General features: G+C 40.9%; 1 protein-coding gene across 1 annotated transcript in view; it reads left to right on the top strand.

Annotated features, from left to right (window-relative positions):
• The window catches only part of KHDRBS3 (KH RNA binding domain containing, signal transduction associated 3), a 190,952-nt gene that overhangs the window by 49,317 nt on the left and 125,323 nt on the right, over positions 1-16,312 (top strand). Inside the window, exon 2 of the mRNA XM_074943812.1 lies at positions 4,958-5,076. Coding sequence (XP_074799913.1) covers positions 4,958-5,076 — 119 coding nt within the window. The remainder of the gene's footprint in view (positions 1-4,957; positions 5,077-16,312) is intronic.

Genomic DNA, 16,312 nt, shown 5'->3' with positions numbered 1-16,312 from the left:
AAGTAGATTTTAAAGTTTTAATAAAAGTCCTTTCTGATTTTTTTTTTTTTTTTGAACTAGTTAAATTTGCTCGTTGCCCTGGGAAAAGAGGAATAAATCTTAAGTCATCTGTTCAATTGGGTGCAACAGTGCATGACTTCAGCTTTAATTAGTAGACGAAAACAAACCTCAGTTTTTATTTGGTTATGCTGAGATGAGAAACCTTTTTAATAAGAAAAACATGACTGTTTACAGGTTAGCTCACCTGCAGAGATAAACAACGCCAGATAATTTCTTTTCTAGTAAACTTACTTTAATTCATAGAATAAGTTATGTGTTTCTTACATATAATCTATTAATACATTAGTTTCATAATCAGAAGTCACTGCAAATTTAACTTACTCCTGCACAGTACGTGCCCAGAAGTCTCAATTTTGAGTGGCGCTTTTATCTCCGTGAAACAAAATAGAACAAGTAAAAGTGTACATTGGAAATTTTTTTGTTTTACTTTCCACCTCTATGCAATTTCTAGTAAAAATTGTTATACAAGGGATGGGAAATAATTAATTAAATCTGAGGCTTATATATTTCTATTATTGTAGTTAATTTGTTTCAATCACAGGCAATAAATACATAGGCAAAAGATTATATTACAAACAATTAATATACAACATGTTGTGATCTTTCATGAGATGTTATGTCAGTAAAATGGGACCAGTGTTGAATAACCAAAGTCTTTTAAATGATAAAGCTTTGGGTTTGTCTGGAGTCTATATATCTTTAGTATGTTGTCTTTTGATGTTGCAATTAACACACACATTTTCTCCCACTTTTTCCATATTAAATATTGCAAAATTTATTTTAATTGAGTAAACAGCCTCTTAAAAAGTTTTGTAATATGCTGACCTTATTAGCTGAGCGATATATAACATAGATGATTATAATTAAGTTTACCTTGCTTGGAAAAAGGCATTCTAGCTAGTTTAGTATTATTTTAGAGAGTACTACACTCAACATGTGAACTGGAGATATAAATCTATAAAAAGGAAAAGTTTTATAACTTTAAATGGATCATTAAACTTCAATCTTCGTATAACCTAAATTCCTAATTGTTGTAGATACACACTCTTGTCAATTTCAACTGAAAGTAAATTTCAAGCTAACTTTACATTTGACTCAGTTGTCAAAATGCACTAGGACTTTAAAATTAAAGAGATGGCCAACAGATATTTGTGACATCTAAAAATAGTTTTGGTTTTATTTTTGCATTTATTAACTTTGAAATTTATTTCAGTAGCCAAACTTTAGAAGCACACCCTACCAGAAACTTTTATCTTCATTTGTGAATCCTGTTTTTGTTTAATTTGTAGGGTCATAAGAGATTAATATAGATAATAAGCATGAGTATGTATTTCCTACTTTTTGTGTTTGCTGTGTGAAAGTGTATTCTAAAAATAAAAACAGTTAAATTTCAATAGTGAGGAAAAATGTGAGCTGATTGATCTGTTAGCTGTCCCTCAAATTTTATTGCAGTGATGAACAAGAATGACTCAGTATTCATTAAAATCAATTACTAATGATCCAAAGCTGCCTATTTACCAGTAGGAATAGATTTGTTGTTGAGGTAGTTTTAGTTCCTTCTAAATTTTTTTCTGCTAGCAGTGAAGGAGACAAATTAGTCTGTGAGAGCGTACCTTGAAGACGCTCTGGTTCTCTTAGTCATTTTTTAAATAATTCAGAGTTTTGTGTTGACCCAAAGCAAAAATGTGGGGAATAAACAAGACTCTGTTCCTGCATGACTGATGTCATTAGAAGCTTTGCTATTTAATTCAGTGGGTGTAGGATCAAGCCTACGTTGAATAAACTTTTAACAGGTGTTTCGATAAATTTTGTTCCTGTTGACAAAGGGCAGTTATAGGTTCAACAAGGACAAGTGCAGAGTCCTGCACTTAGGACGGAAGAATCCCATGCACCGCTACAGACTAGGGACCGAATGGCTCGGCAGCAGTTCTGCAGAAAAGGACCTCGGGGTTACAGTGGACGAGAAGCTTGATATGATCAACAGTGTGCCCTTTTTGCCAAGAAGGCCAATGGCATTTTGGGATGTATAGGTAGGGGCATTGCCAGCAGATCGAGGGACATGATCGTTCCCCTCTATTCGACATTGGTGAGGCCTCATCTGGAGTATTGTGTCCAGTTTTGGGCCCCACACTACAAGAAGGATGTGGAAAAATTGGAAAGAGTCCAGCGAAGGGCAACAAAAATGATTAGGGGTCTGGAACACATGACTTATGAGGAGAGGCTGAGGGAACTGGGATTGTTTAGTCTGCAGAAGAGAAGAACGAGGGGGGATTTGATAGATGCTTTCAACTACCTGAAAGGGTGTTCCAAAGAGGATGGCTCTAGACTGTTCTCAGTGGTAGCAGATGACAGAACAAGGAGTAATGGTCTCAAGTTGCAGTGGGGGAGGTTTAGGTTGGATATTAGGAAAAACTTTTTCACTAGGAGGGTGGTGAAACACTGGAATGCGTTACCTACGGAGGTAGTGGAATCTCCTTCCTTAGATATTTTTAAGGTCAGGCTTGACAAAGCCCTAGCTGGGATGATTTAGTTGGGGATTGGTCCTACTTTGAGCAGGGGGTTGGACTAGATGACCTCCTGAGGTCCCTTTCAACCCTGATATTCTATGATTCTTGTCTATACTACCCACCGAATTGGCAAGCAGCGATCGATGCAGCAGGGGTCGATAAATTGACCGCCGAGCACTCTCCTGTCAACTCCAGTACTCCACCAGAATAAGGTGCACAAGCGGAGTCTATGGGAGAGCATCAGCTGTCTACTTACCGCAGTGAAGGCACAGTGGTAAATAGATCTAAGTACGTCAACTTCAGCGAGGCTATTCACACAACTTCAGCTATGTGATTTTTAGATTATACTACTGCGCAGTAGTATAGACAAGCCCAAACAAAAGTTATGGTAATGGCCATCAGTTTGCAGAGCAGTTAACCGACAAAGGCCCCTGATCCTTTAATATGACATCATGGGGGAGGGGGACCCTATGCCTGTATGGAGCACTTCTAAAATCAGCTGGGCTCTGTGTGGGCACAGGACTCCACATCTGGTTAACATATCGCAGGATCAGGGTTTAGGGCTCTAGTACTGCAAAGATTTAAGCACATGCAGAGCTTTACTCTTTGTTTTAAAGGAGACTGTGTTAAAGTAATGTGGAAAATGTAATGAGAGACCATAGATGTGGATGCGGAAATAACATCCTCAGGATGTTCAAAAGCATGAAGAGTGAAAGTATTTCTGACCATCATCCACAGGAATGTTATCATCTGTACATTAACTTCAATCCTAGACTTTTGGACTTGGCATGTGGTTATTTGTTTTGGTAGTTTGTAGCTTTAAACATTGGAAAGACTGTTTTTACTTCATGTGGAGGCTAACAGTAATGTGTGTAAGTAGCTGTCAAACATATACAGTGGAGAATTATAACTCCATCACAACTCTTGTTAAAATGTATGTTGGGAATAGGGAGTGGATTATGGAGGGAGAAGAGAATTTAAATACAAATAAACTATATACAATATTATAATGGGGCACTCACCTCAAGTATCCCCTAGCAGGAAGGTGTGGTACTGTAATTGTTTCCCCTACTTCTGGAGCCCCCTGTTGGTTGCCAACCTCACTAAGCTGGTCTTCAGTGGTTCGACCCTCTGGCGAAGTCACACCATCAAAATGGAGCCCTTTTGGGGTAGCAAAGCATTTGCCAAACTGTCTTCACCAGGTTTCAGAGCAGCAGCTGTGTTAGTCTGTATTCGCAAAAAGAAAAGGAGTACTAGTGGCACCTTAGAGACTAACAAATTTATTTGAGCATAAGCTTTCGTGAGCTACAGCTCACTTCATCGGATGCATTCACCAGGGTCTTCACCCCCTATCTTTGGGCCCTTTAAATCCAGCTCTTCTCTCATGCTTCTAAAGGACCCTTGTCCCCTTCTTGGGGGCTTAGGCCACTTTGACAGTGGCTGGTATGGGAACCTGGGTCCACCCACTACTTCAAGTTCCAATGCAGGCAGACACAGATACTGCTTCATTTAATTAGTTGCTGTTACATTCCCTGGGCCTCTTCCCACCTGATCCCTTTACTTCTACCTGTTTACCTTAGGGTTAGAGTTCTCAGGTCCTCTCGCTCCCAGATTTAGTGCAAACAGCCCATCAAGATCTTCTGGCCAGAACAAAGCACCCTCTAGCACTAGCCAGGAATTGACCAGCTAAGGCCCTGCAGCGTCTTTTAGCTGAGCTTGCTGAGTTCTGATTGGCTGCTTCCACAAGGCCTCTCTAGGCAGGCCTGGAGGACCTACCTTTGCCACCCCTTTCTAGGGCGGGGTGTAGTAGGCATACAGCCAAGGAAAGTCCAGGTACATTCCATCACATATATATAAATAAATATTAAAGCACTTTAAAGTTTTTTTCAAATCAACTGTTTTGTGCTTAAGCTACAAGATTTGTTTTCTTAATTCAAGGGTTTTATAAAATCAAATAGAAATGTTCTCATGAGCTCTTGAGTTTTCAATGAATGATTTCCTTTTATTTAAAACTTGAAGTTTTGGAAGCTGAAACATGCAACGGCATAAGGCAAATGCAGGAGAGCCCCCTAAAATGGTAGTACAGACATTTCATTGTCCAAGCTGAGTAACTTCTAAGTCTTATAAATGATTCAGTGTATGGTATAAATTATATTTTCTTAAATGTCAGTTGTAGTCCAAAGTGCTGATATTAACAGATAAAGTATTTTAAAAAATTACCTTGACTCAAATATGTGGCTGTAAATTGCAGCCTAGGAGAGAAATCAATCTATTTTACAAGTTACACCCTGGTTTTGGAATTTTTGCTGCTATAAGTTATTCCTCTACTTGGGAACATGATATCCAGTTTAAAAAAAATCAGTAACAGATTTTTGTACTTTTCTTTCCAGAAATTGAGAAATTCCAAAAAGGGGAAGGAAAGGAAGAAGAAAAGTATATTGATGTAGTGATAAATAAAAATATGAAGCTGGGGCAGAAAGTGTTAATTCCAGTAAAACAATTCCCTAAGGTAAGTTAATTTGTTAGTAATTTAAAACTGGATCTTTGTAAGAATGTGATAGCAAAATATATTCAGTTGTTTAAGCAACAAAAGATTGTTCCTAAACCTAAGACAGTATTATCTACTATTGCTCGTGCTATTCTATAGTTTATATTTTATAGGTCTTATACGAGCTTCCTCACTATACTGCTCCAGATACGTTTTCTATGAACTGTAGATTTAAAGCTGTACCTATGTCTACCTGTGTGAAGGGAGGGCTACTTGTAACCCTCATTTCAAGCAGTAGAAAAAAGAAATATTTGTTTGTAATACATTGAAACTAGCACATAACCAAAACCTCGAGGATATTGCAGCTGTTCTGTAACCTCTAATAAAAAAAAATAGGAATAAAAAATTCTTATAGTGACTTTAATCCATAGATCTCAAAGCAATTTTCAAAAGTAGGTAAGCATTATTATCCTGTTTTTTGCAGGTGGGGAGACCAAGGGCACACAAAGTGAAGTGACTTGCCTAAGGCTGCACAATGATTAGGTGGCAGAGCTGGGATTAGAACTTGGGCCTGCTGTCTCCTGGTCCTTTATACCACCCACTGGATATTGTTGCCTAGGTGGTTAACAAAGTGATGCTAATAAATTAATATCAAATCACACAAATGTAGGGCTGGAAGAGGTTTGGATAAGTCAACTAGTCCAACTCTGCTCTGAGACGGGACCGAGTCTGAGGCTGTTCTAGATTTGATTTTGACAAATAGGGAGGAACTGGTTGAGAATTTGAAAGTGGAAGGCAACTTGGGTGAAAGTGATCGTGGAATGGTAGGAGGGAGAACAGCACAATGGATTTCAAGAAGGCAGACTTTAGCAAACTCAGGGAGTTGGTAGGTAACATCCTATGGGAAGCATGTCTAAGGGGAAAAACAATTGAAGGCAGCTGGCAGTTTTTCAAAGAGACATTATTAAGGGCACAAGAGCCTATCTTTCCTATGCAGTGGGATAGTTTGAAGTATGGCAAGAGACCACCTGGCTTAACCAGGAGATCTTCAATGATCTAAAACTCAGGGTCCTACAAAAAGTGGAAACTTGGTCAGATTACAAAGGATGAATATAAACAAATAACACAAGTATGTAGGGACAAAATTAGAAAAGCCAAGACACAAAACGAGATCAAACTAGCGAGGGACATTAAAAGGAAACAAGAAAAAAAATTCTACAAATACATTAGAAGCAAGAGGAAGACCAAGGACAGAGTAGGTCCATTACGCAATGGGGGGAGGGGAGACTACAACAGAAAATGTGGAAATGGCAGAGGTGCTTAATTGCTTTTGTTTCGGTTTTCACCAAGAAGATTGATGGCGATTGGATGTCTAACATGGTGAATACCAGTGAAAATGAGGTAGGATCAGAGTCTAAAGAAAGAACAAGTACAAAATTATTTAGACAAGTTAGATGTCTGCAGATCACCAGGCCCTGATGAAATGCATCCTAGATTACTCAAGGAGCTGACTGAGGAGATATCTGAGCCATTAGCAATTATCTTTGAAAAGTCATGGAAGACAGGGGACATTCCAGAAGACTGGAAAAGGGCAAATATAGTGCCCATCTATAAAAAGGGAAATACAGACAACCCAGGGAATTAGACCAATCAGCTTAACTTTTGTACCCGGAAAGATAATGGAGAAAATAATTAAGCAATCAATTTGTAAACATCTAGAAGAGAATAAGGTGATAAATAAGTCAGCATGGATTTGTCAAGAACAAATCGTGTCAAACCAAACTGATACCCTGTCAAAGAAAGCTAACAAGCCTTGTGGATGGGGGGGGGGGGGCGCAGTAGATGTGATATATCTTGACTTTAAGACGTTTGATACTATCTTGCATGACCGTCTCATAAACAAACTATGGAAATACAGCCTATATGGAGCTACAATAAGGTTGGAAAATCGTTCCCAGAGAGTAGTTATCAGTGGTTCACAGTCATGCCGGAAAGGCATAACGAGTGGGGACCCACAGGGAATGGTTCTGGGTCCGGTTCTGTTCAATATCTTCATCAGGGATTTAGATAATGGCATAGAGCATACACTTATAAAGTTTGTGGATGATACCAAGCTGGAAGGGGTTGCAAGTACTTTGGATGACAGGATTAAAATTCAAAATGATCTGGACAAACTGGAGAAATGGTCTGAAGTAAATAGGATGAAATTCAATAAGGACAAATGTGAAATACTCCACTTAGGAAGGAACAATCAGTTGTACACCTACAAAATGGGAAACGACTGCCTAGGAAGGAGTACTGCGGAAAGGGATCTGGGGCTCATAGTGAATCACAAGCTAAATATGAGTCAAGAGTGTAATGCTGTTGCAAAAAAAGCAAACATCATTCTGGGATGTATTAGCAGGAGTATTGTAAGCAAGAGACAAGAAGTAATTCTTCCGCTCTACTCTGCGCTGATTAGTCTTCAACTGGGGTATTGTGTCCAGTTCTGGGCTCCACATTTCAGGAAAGATGTGGACAAACTGGAGAAAGTGATTAAAGGTCTAGAAAATATGACCTGTGAGGGAAGATTGAAAAAATTGGGTTTGTTTAGTCTGGAGAAGAAGACTGAGAGGGGACATACATTTTCAAGTATGTAAAATGTTGTTACGTGGAGGAGGAAGAAAAATTGTTCTTAACCTCTGAGGATAGGACAAGAAGCAATGGGCTTAAATTGCAGCAAGGGTGGTTTAGGTTGGACATTAGGAAGTTTTTCCTAATGTCCAACCTAACTGTCTGTCGGAGTAGTTAAGCACTGGAATAAAATGCCTAGGGAGGTTGTGGAATCTCATCATTGGGGATTTTTAAGAGCAGGTTGGACAAACACCTGACAGGGATGGTCTAGATAATACTTAGTCCTGCCTTGAGTGCAAGGAACTGGACTAGATTACCTCTTGAGGTCCCTTCCAGTTATGTGATTCTAAATATACATAGACCATCCCTGACAGGTGTTTGTTTAACCTGTTGTTAAAAACCTTCAGTCACAGGGAAGTCTATTCCAGTGCTTAACTATTTGGAAGGTTAAGAAAAAATGTCTAACATCTAACTTAAATGTCCCTTACCGAAGACTAGACTAATTACTGATTGTCTTTCCTTCCGTGGACATGGAGAACAATTTATCACTGTCCTCTTTATAAGAGACCTTAACATATTTGAAAACTTATCAGGTTCCCCATCAGTCGTCTTTTCTCAAGACTAAACATGACCAGTTTTTTAAAATCTTTCCTCATAGGTCAGGTTTTCTAAACCACTTATCATTTATGTTGCTCTCGTCTGGACTCTCTCTCCAGTTTGTCAAAATCTTACTCAAGGTGTGGTGCCCAAAGCTAGATACAGTTCTCCAGCTGAGGCCTTAGTGGCTCCAAGTAGAGCAGGACAGTTACCTCCTGGAATTATATTCACCTTTTTGCACCTGCATCACATTGTTGGCTCTCACTCAATTTGTGATCCACTATAACCCCCAGATCTTTTTTCAACTGGCTAGCCAGTTATTGCTAATTTTGTATTCATGTATTTGATTTTTTTTTCATTCTGACCTGTAGTACTCTGCATTATGGACAGCATATACTGGTTTTACTTCAAAGATCTGAATTTCCTATTACGATGTCTAGATGTGGTTAAGTTTCAGAGTAACAGCCGTGTAAGTCTGTATTCGCAAAAAGAAAAGGAGTACCTGTGGCACCTTAGAGACTAACCAATTTATTTGAGCATAAGCTTTCGTGAGCTACAGCTCACTTCATCGGATGCATACTGTGGAAAGTGTAGAAGATCTTTTTATACACACAAAGCATGAAAAAATACCTCCCCCCACCCCACTCTCCTGCTAGTAATAGCTTATCTAAAGTGATCACTCTCCTTACAATGTGTATGATAATCAAGGTGGGCCATTTCCAGCACAAATCCAGGGTTTAACAAGAACGTCTTTGGGGGGGGGGGGTAGGAAAAAACAAGGGGAAATAGGTTACCTTGCATAATGACTTAGCCACTCCCAGTCTCTATTCAAGCCTAAGTTAATTGTATCCAATTTGCAAATGAATTCCAATTCAGCACTCTGTGGGCACAGTTGGCAACAGGCTTTGTTGCAGGGATAGGTTCCCGTTGCCAACTGTGCCCACATATCTGTTCAGGGGACACTATCACAGGGCCTAATAACATCAGCCACACTATCAGAGGCTCGTTCACCTGCACATCCACCAATGTGATATATGCCATCATGTGCCAGCAATGCCCCTCTGCCATGTACATTGGTCAAACTGGACAGTCTCTATGTAAAAGAATAAATGGACACAAATCAGATGTCAAGAATTATAGCATTCATAAACCAGTCGGAGAACACTTCAATCTCTCTGGTCACGCGATTACAGACATGAAAGTTGTGATATTACAACAAAAAAATTTCAAATCCAGACTCCAGCGAGAGACTGCTGAATTGGAATTCATTTGCAAATTGGATACAATTAACTTAGGCTTGAATAGAGACTGGGAGTGGCTAAGTCATTATGCAAGGTAACCTATTTCCCCTTGACAGGTTTCAGAGTAACAGCCGTGTTAGTCTGTATTCGTAAAAAGAAAAAAGAAAAGGAGTACTTGTGGCACCTTAGAGACTAACCAGTTTATTTGAGCATGAGCTTTCGTGAGCTACAGCTCACTTCATCGGAGTGAGCTATGCATCCGATGAAGTGAGCTGTAGCTCACGAAAGCTCATGCTCAAATAAACTGGTTAGTCTCTAAGGTGCCACAAGTACTCCTTTTCTTATTTCCCCTTGTTTTTTCCTACCCCCCCTCCCCCTCCTCAGACATTCTTGTTAAACCCTGGATTTGTGCTGGAAATGGCCCAACTTGATTATCATACACATTGTAAGGAGAGTGATCACTTTAGATAAGCTATTACCAGCAGGAGGGTGGGGTGGGGGGGAGGTATTTTTTCATGCTTTGTGTATAAAAAAGATCTTCTACACTTTCCCCAGTATGCATCCAATGAAGTGAGCTGTAGCTCACGAAAGCTTATGCTCAAATAAATTGGTTAGTCTCTAAGGTGCCACAGGTACTTCTTTTCTAGATGTGGTTAAAACCACTAAAATCCTAGGGACTGTCAGCTTTTAAGTAAAGGCATGTCTATACAGAGAGTTAGTACATGGCAAACTGTGGTGTAAATTGACAGTGTTGCAGCATGCTGTGCAGTAACAGGTCATGTGAGCCCTGCTACCGCATGCTAAAAGATGTGTAGTGCACTTGGACCTATTGCTGTTTTAGCTTTCTGCGCACTAACAGTCCGTATAGAAAAGCCCTAAGTGATTTTTGTCCTTACTTCATGAAATCCCCTCTCCTCCATTATATTTTGCTTATTGTACTACTTTATTTTTCTTAGCCAGTCTCTGTTTGTGTTGATGTTGGTATGAAATAGAAAGTTGTCAGTGATTTATATTTAATATAGATTCTGTTTTTTTGGTGATCAGGTCTTTGTTATGAATGCAGATAAGATGCAGAATGCCATTTTGTTACCAGCCTAACTTTTTGAGTAGCCTGCTGAGAGAACCGTTGCTTGGAGATGGTGTGATTTCAATGGTTTACACCAGTGAGTGCCTAAAATAGGCATGTTTCTGCTCCGAATAATTGAGCATGAAGGTTTCGAGTCAACCGTGTATAAAAGTTAATAGTCCTGCCAACAGTTGTAACAAAAAGCTTTCACGTTGCTGTCAGTTAATAGACTGAGCAAGAGAAAACTCTAAGTACCTGCTCCTCTAGACCTGTTAATAAAAAAAAAAAAAAAGGCAGATTGCATTTTGGGACATTGATGCTGACTCTGCCCTTTGAACCTCTTTGTCTCAGGCAAAAATGCAATTTAAGAAATACACTAAAAATTATTTGGTTTAAACTATATTTCTACTTCCTAACTAAACTTTTTTCATGCTTTAATCAGTATAATGTTGTTGAAGGGTGTTCTGTCCACTTCATTTACTAACTCACCCTCTGTCATAAATATAAAGGGAAGGGTAACCACCTTTCTGTATACAGTGCTATAAAATCCCTCCTGGCCAGAGGCAAAATCCTTTCACCTGGAAAGGGTTAAGAAGCTAAGGTAACTTCACTGGCACCTGACCCAAAATGACCAATGAGGGGACAAGATACTTTCAAATCTGGAGGGGGGGAAAAGGCTTTTGTCTGTCTGAGATACCTTTGCCGGGAACAGATCAAGGATGCAAGCCCTCCAACTCCTGTAAAAGTAAGTAAGTAATCTGGCTAGAAAATGCGTTAGGTTTTCTTTTTTTGGCTTGTAAATTCGCTGTGCTGGAGGAAATGTATATTTTTTGTAACTTAAGGTTTTGCCTAGAGGGAGTCTCTGTGTTTTGAATCCGACTGCCTGTGAGATTATCTTCCATTCTAATCTTAGAGTGTTTCTTTTATCTTTGTTCTTCTAATAAAGTTCTGATTTTTAAGAATCTGATTGGGTTTTTGGGTCTTAAAAATTCAAGGCTGGTTTGTGCTCAAGCCTCCCCAGGAAAGAGGGTGTAAGGGCTTGAGGGGATATTTTGGGGAAATTGGAACTCCAAGTAGTCCTTTCTCTGTTCTTTGTCTAAATCACTTGGTGGTGGCAGCATATTGTTCAAGGACAAGGCAAAGTTTGTGCCTTAGGAAAGTGTTGTTTTTTTTTTAACCTAAGCTGGTAGAAATATGCTTAGAGGGGGTGTCTCATGCTGGTCCCCACATCTGTACCCCACAGTTCAGAGTGGGGAAAGAACCTTGATACCGTCTCTCATTATTAAGATGTTCTCTGGACCCCTTCTAAATTATACTTTTGGCACACACTGTTCTAGGGAAAAGAGGGATCTCCCATTTATTCCATTTTGAGTAATGTTCTGAGCGACGTATCTTAAGAGTTTGGTGCTCAGGCTTTTTATACAATGAATGGAGGAAGATAGGCACCTAAGAATGGGATTCAGAAAAGTCAGCACACTAATAGCCAATGGAAGATGCTAAGGATAAGAATGTGTCCTGATCCCTGCCCCTCTCGGGGGTTTGATGCCTAAGTCTGGGCTGCAGGGAGCTGTGAACGCTTACTTGAAGTTAGGTGCCTAAGGTCGGTCTTACAAGGGAAATCCTTCTCCCACTCTGCCCACAGCTTCTTTCTTGCAGCTTTTAGCCCAGCAGTTGGGGTATTCACCTGGGATCTGGGATATCCTGGTTCAAGTTCCCCCTCCACCTGAAGGGGGTAAGAGATATTGAACAAAGAACTTCTACCTCTTCGGGGGGTGCTCTACCCACTGGGCTGTGGGATATTTTGATGTTTGTCTCCCTCAGTCTGGCCTGTTGGAGCAGGGGGATTGGATCCTGTGTTTCACATATACAGCCATTCTTATGCATGCTGTCTCTCTGTGGCCTAATGATTTCATTAATTATTTATCCCAAGTAGAACAGCTTCACCGGGAGAGATTGAGGAAGGGTGGCAAAGCAATGAAGTCCTCCTCTAGAGCTGAGATGTAGGTGTCTATGAAAACAAGACCTGAATCATCATCATATTAGATTTGGCTCAGACTCGGCTCCCCAGTCAAAGGTATAACCTGTGGCATAAGATGGGTCCCCCTAGGGCCTCTATATTAACCATAAAACAAGTGCCTGTGGTACTGGCTAAATCAACAGGTCACATTTCCTCCAACACAGACTCTTCGATATTGACACACATAGCAGTACCTGACACTGGTACCGAGCTCCTGGGTACCATTATCACTGTCCCACATGTAGGAATGTTGACTGTGCCAATGCCTTCCCAGATAGAAGAGCACCGTAGCACGCCAGAAAAAGTAACGACTGCTGCTGGGCATGTACTCCTTTTCATCTTTTATGTCTTTTCAGATAAATAGTCATCTCCTGTGCATCCCCCTTCTTCTCTATGGTTATTAGAGAGGAACTTAGGACACTGTTCTCTGAGCAGTAAAAGGCATGGGTCTCATAAATAACAGGCCCCCTTTGTATTCTGCCCTGGATCCACCAGTCCAGTATTCATATGGTTATCAGTCACGTCCCTACTAGGTACCCTTGGGTATACAATCCTGGTCCTACAAATGAACATTCACTCCTGCTCCCTTATAGGGTTAGATACACTGCCTCTTAAGGGTACGGTATGTTTTTTCCCAACTAGTTCAGTTGGTAAAGTCCTAGATCCTAAAGAAAAAGGAGAGAGTGTCATGAGGATCACCAAAAACTTGTGGAAGAACAATTCATCCTGGCTGCAATTTTGCCATCTTCCCCCCCGTAAGGTGGCAACTCCTCCTGTGCCTTGTCCAGTGGATGACTTTAAGGCATTCCAAGTTTTGATGAAACACGTGGCTCAGATCCTTGACATCCTGCTGGAGGTAGTGCAAGAGAAGTTGCATAAGCTGTTAGGTATTCTATACCCTTTAATACCTTGCAGACTGGCTTGTTAATGAAGGATTGTTAAACTTGCAAGGAATCGTGGCAGACTCCAGCATCAATATTGGCAACATTCAGAAGAGCAGATAGATGTACAAAGTGCCTCCCAAAAGCTTTGGATAAATTTATTCACATCTGGGGCCAGGGTTGCATGTCATGATAGTGCTTGAGAGGAGCTGATTGCCCAAACTTTCCTGCAGACAGCTTTGGAAGCATCTGACACTTGCAGCATCCACCATAGCTACATTTAGACTCCTAAACTTTTAAGACCAGAAGAGAACATTGTGATTATCTAGTCTGACCTGCACATCACAGGCCACAGAATCTCACTCTCCCACTTCTGTCATAAACCCATAATCTCTGACTGAGAATCCACAATTTACTGTAGATCCAACCAGCAAGTGATCTGTGCCCTGTGCTGCAGAGGAAGATTAAATCCTCTCAGGGTCTTTGCCAGTCTGACCTGGGGGAAAATTCCTTTTCCAACCCAAATAAGATGGTCCGTTAGACCCTGAGCATGTGTGCAAGACCGACCTGGCAGACACTTGGGAAAGAATTCACTGTAGTAACTCAGGTCCCTCCCCATCTAGTGGCCCATCTCAATGGCTGAAGATGGAACACATTTTCTACTAGCGGGGCAGGTGTGCCACATGCCATTGTACATGGTTTCATCATACCATTCCCCCTCCATAAACTTAACCAGCTCAATCATGAAGCCGGTTAGTTTTTTTTTGCCCTCACTACTGCCCTTGGGAAGCTGTTTCAGAACTCCACTCCTCTGATGGTTAGAAACTTTCATCTGATTTCAAGCCTAAACTTGTTGATGGCCTCTTTATATCCATTTGGCCTTGCTCTTTGTTCTTGTGCCAGTATTGCCCCAAGTTGTCAGATACTCAAGGAGGTCTGACAGTTACACGGTAGAGTATGGTTGTGATCTGTTCAGCTCCAAGACCAATGAGGCCCTTGATTTGTTAAGACTGTAGGGCTATCTTGCTTTCTTTTTCAGGTATAAGCCCAGAGAGCACAAGTCAGACCTCAGAGCTCCATCAGGCAGCATCCCTCAGCCCCATACACCTGTAGTCTGCCAAGAACATCCGAACCACTGAGGAAGAAATTCCAGTGCAGATGATTCTTTGCCATTTCCTTAGCTGCTATCCAGTCTGTGTCTTCCTCTTGGCAGAAGGTTTGACACCATAGTTAAGACCCTGGCAGAACCTATGAGGGATCTAGAACTGCTGCCCCTCCTCTTTATGGCAAATGTTTTGTCCTTTTCTGGGAATAGTTGGCTGGCATCACCGAGGTGCATCTCAATTTGTCAGCAAAGTATATTGCTTTCTTACTCTCCATCCCCATACCTTCTCAGGGATCTTTTCTGCTAGAAACTGTTGGAAGAGGATTTGAACTCCGTTCTGCAACTTGGTGCAATGGAGGTGATGCTTGTAGAGTTCAGGGTCAAGGGACTGTAGTTCCACTGTTTTCTAATCCCAAAGAAGGAAGGGAGGTTGTACCCTATCCTAGAAATATAATGCCTCCAAGTTTCTCTGACATTTTAAAGTTCATAATGGTGAAACTAAAAAAAATAATCCCCTCACGACTGGTTTGGGGCTCTAAACCTATTTCCACCGGTGTCTTCATCTGGTACACAGGAATTACCTCATTTGTGATATGGAAGATTGCCCTCCAATACAGGGCCCCCATCCTTTGGTCTTTTCATAGTGTTGAAGGTTTTCACCAAGTGCCTAGCCACTATGGCCGCTCACTTGAGATGTAAGGTATTCAAGTCTGTCCATTTCTTTGCTATTAGCTCATCCATAGGAAATTACCCTAGCAGCTGACCAGGTTGACCAGTGTAATCCAGAGGTTCTGTGCTACTCTGGACCTCCAGATAAACAGAAAAAATCCACCTTTGTGACAACTCAAAGCGTAGAGTTCAAAAGGGCTGTATTAGATTCTAGGTCAGGAAAGGCTTATCTAGTATAAGAAAGATTCTAAACTACATAGTGACCTTCTCAGCCATCTGTAGGCTCATCCAAAGACATTAGTAAGAATGTGCCTTGCAGTTCTGGGTTGTATGACCTCTTGTGTGTATTGCAGTTTGCCACACTTCAGTTTGCCCTTTATAAGGGTACTTGAAATTAGTGTATTTGCCAAGCGCATGTTGCAAGGACATGCAGATGATGGTCCCTTAAGAGGTCCTTTCCTCATAAAATTGGTGGAAAGATCTACTTCAGGTGTGCAACTTCTCACCTCTTATTACCAGGATTCTGGTGAGAGATGCTTCGACTCAAGGGTGGGGTGCTCATATAGAGTCCCTACAGACTTCCCCCAAAAGTTTGTCTGCATGAAATGTTCTGGATCTCATAGCCATCTACCTGACAAGCAAAGCGTTCCTTCCCTTGCATCAGCCCAAGTGCTGACACACCATACAACAGCCATGCACTACCTTGACAGACTGGGGGAGCAAAATCATCTTCACTCTTTCAGGAGGTCTTGGACTTAGTGTATTTGTTATCAGATAATGCCAGTGGCTCTGTACCTGTCAGATGTTCAGAATTCTCGAGCAAAGGAAAAAAACCTCAACTAGATTGACTTAAAAACCAGAGTGGAACAGTGTGGCTATTTGGACATCCTGACATTTGTCTCGCTTGAAAATCCTATTTCTGCTATTTTGATCTATTGGCTAGACCTAAAACAATTGGCACTTTCCATTAATCCCATAGGATATCTAACAGCAATTTTCACACATCACCCTCCTGTTCAGGGCCACACACCATATACGTTTCCTGAAGCTCAGGAGCCCCAGCTTTTC

Source organism: Natator depressus, chromosome 2, assembly GCF_965152275.1.
Source record: "Natator depressus isolate rNatDep1 chromosome 2, rNatDep2.hap1, whole genome shotgun sequence".
NCBI lineage: Eukaryota > Metazoa > Chordata > Testudines > Cheloniidae > Natator > Natator depressus.
Note: the sequence above shows the minus strand (reverse complement) of the source record. Positions and strands in the feature narration are given on the sequence as shown.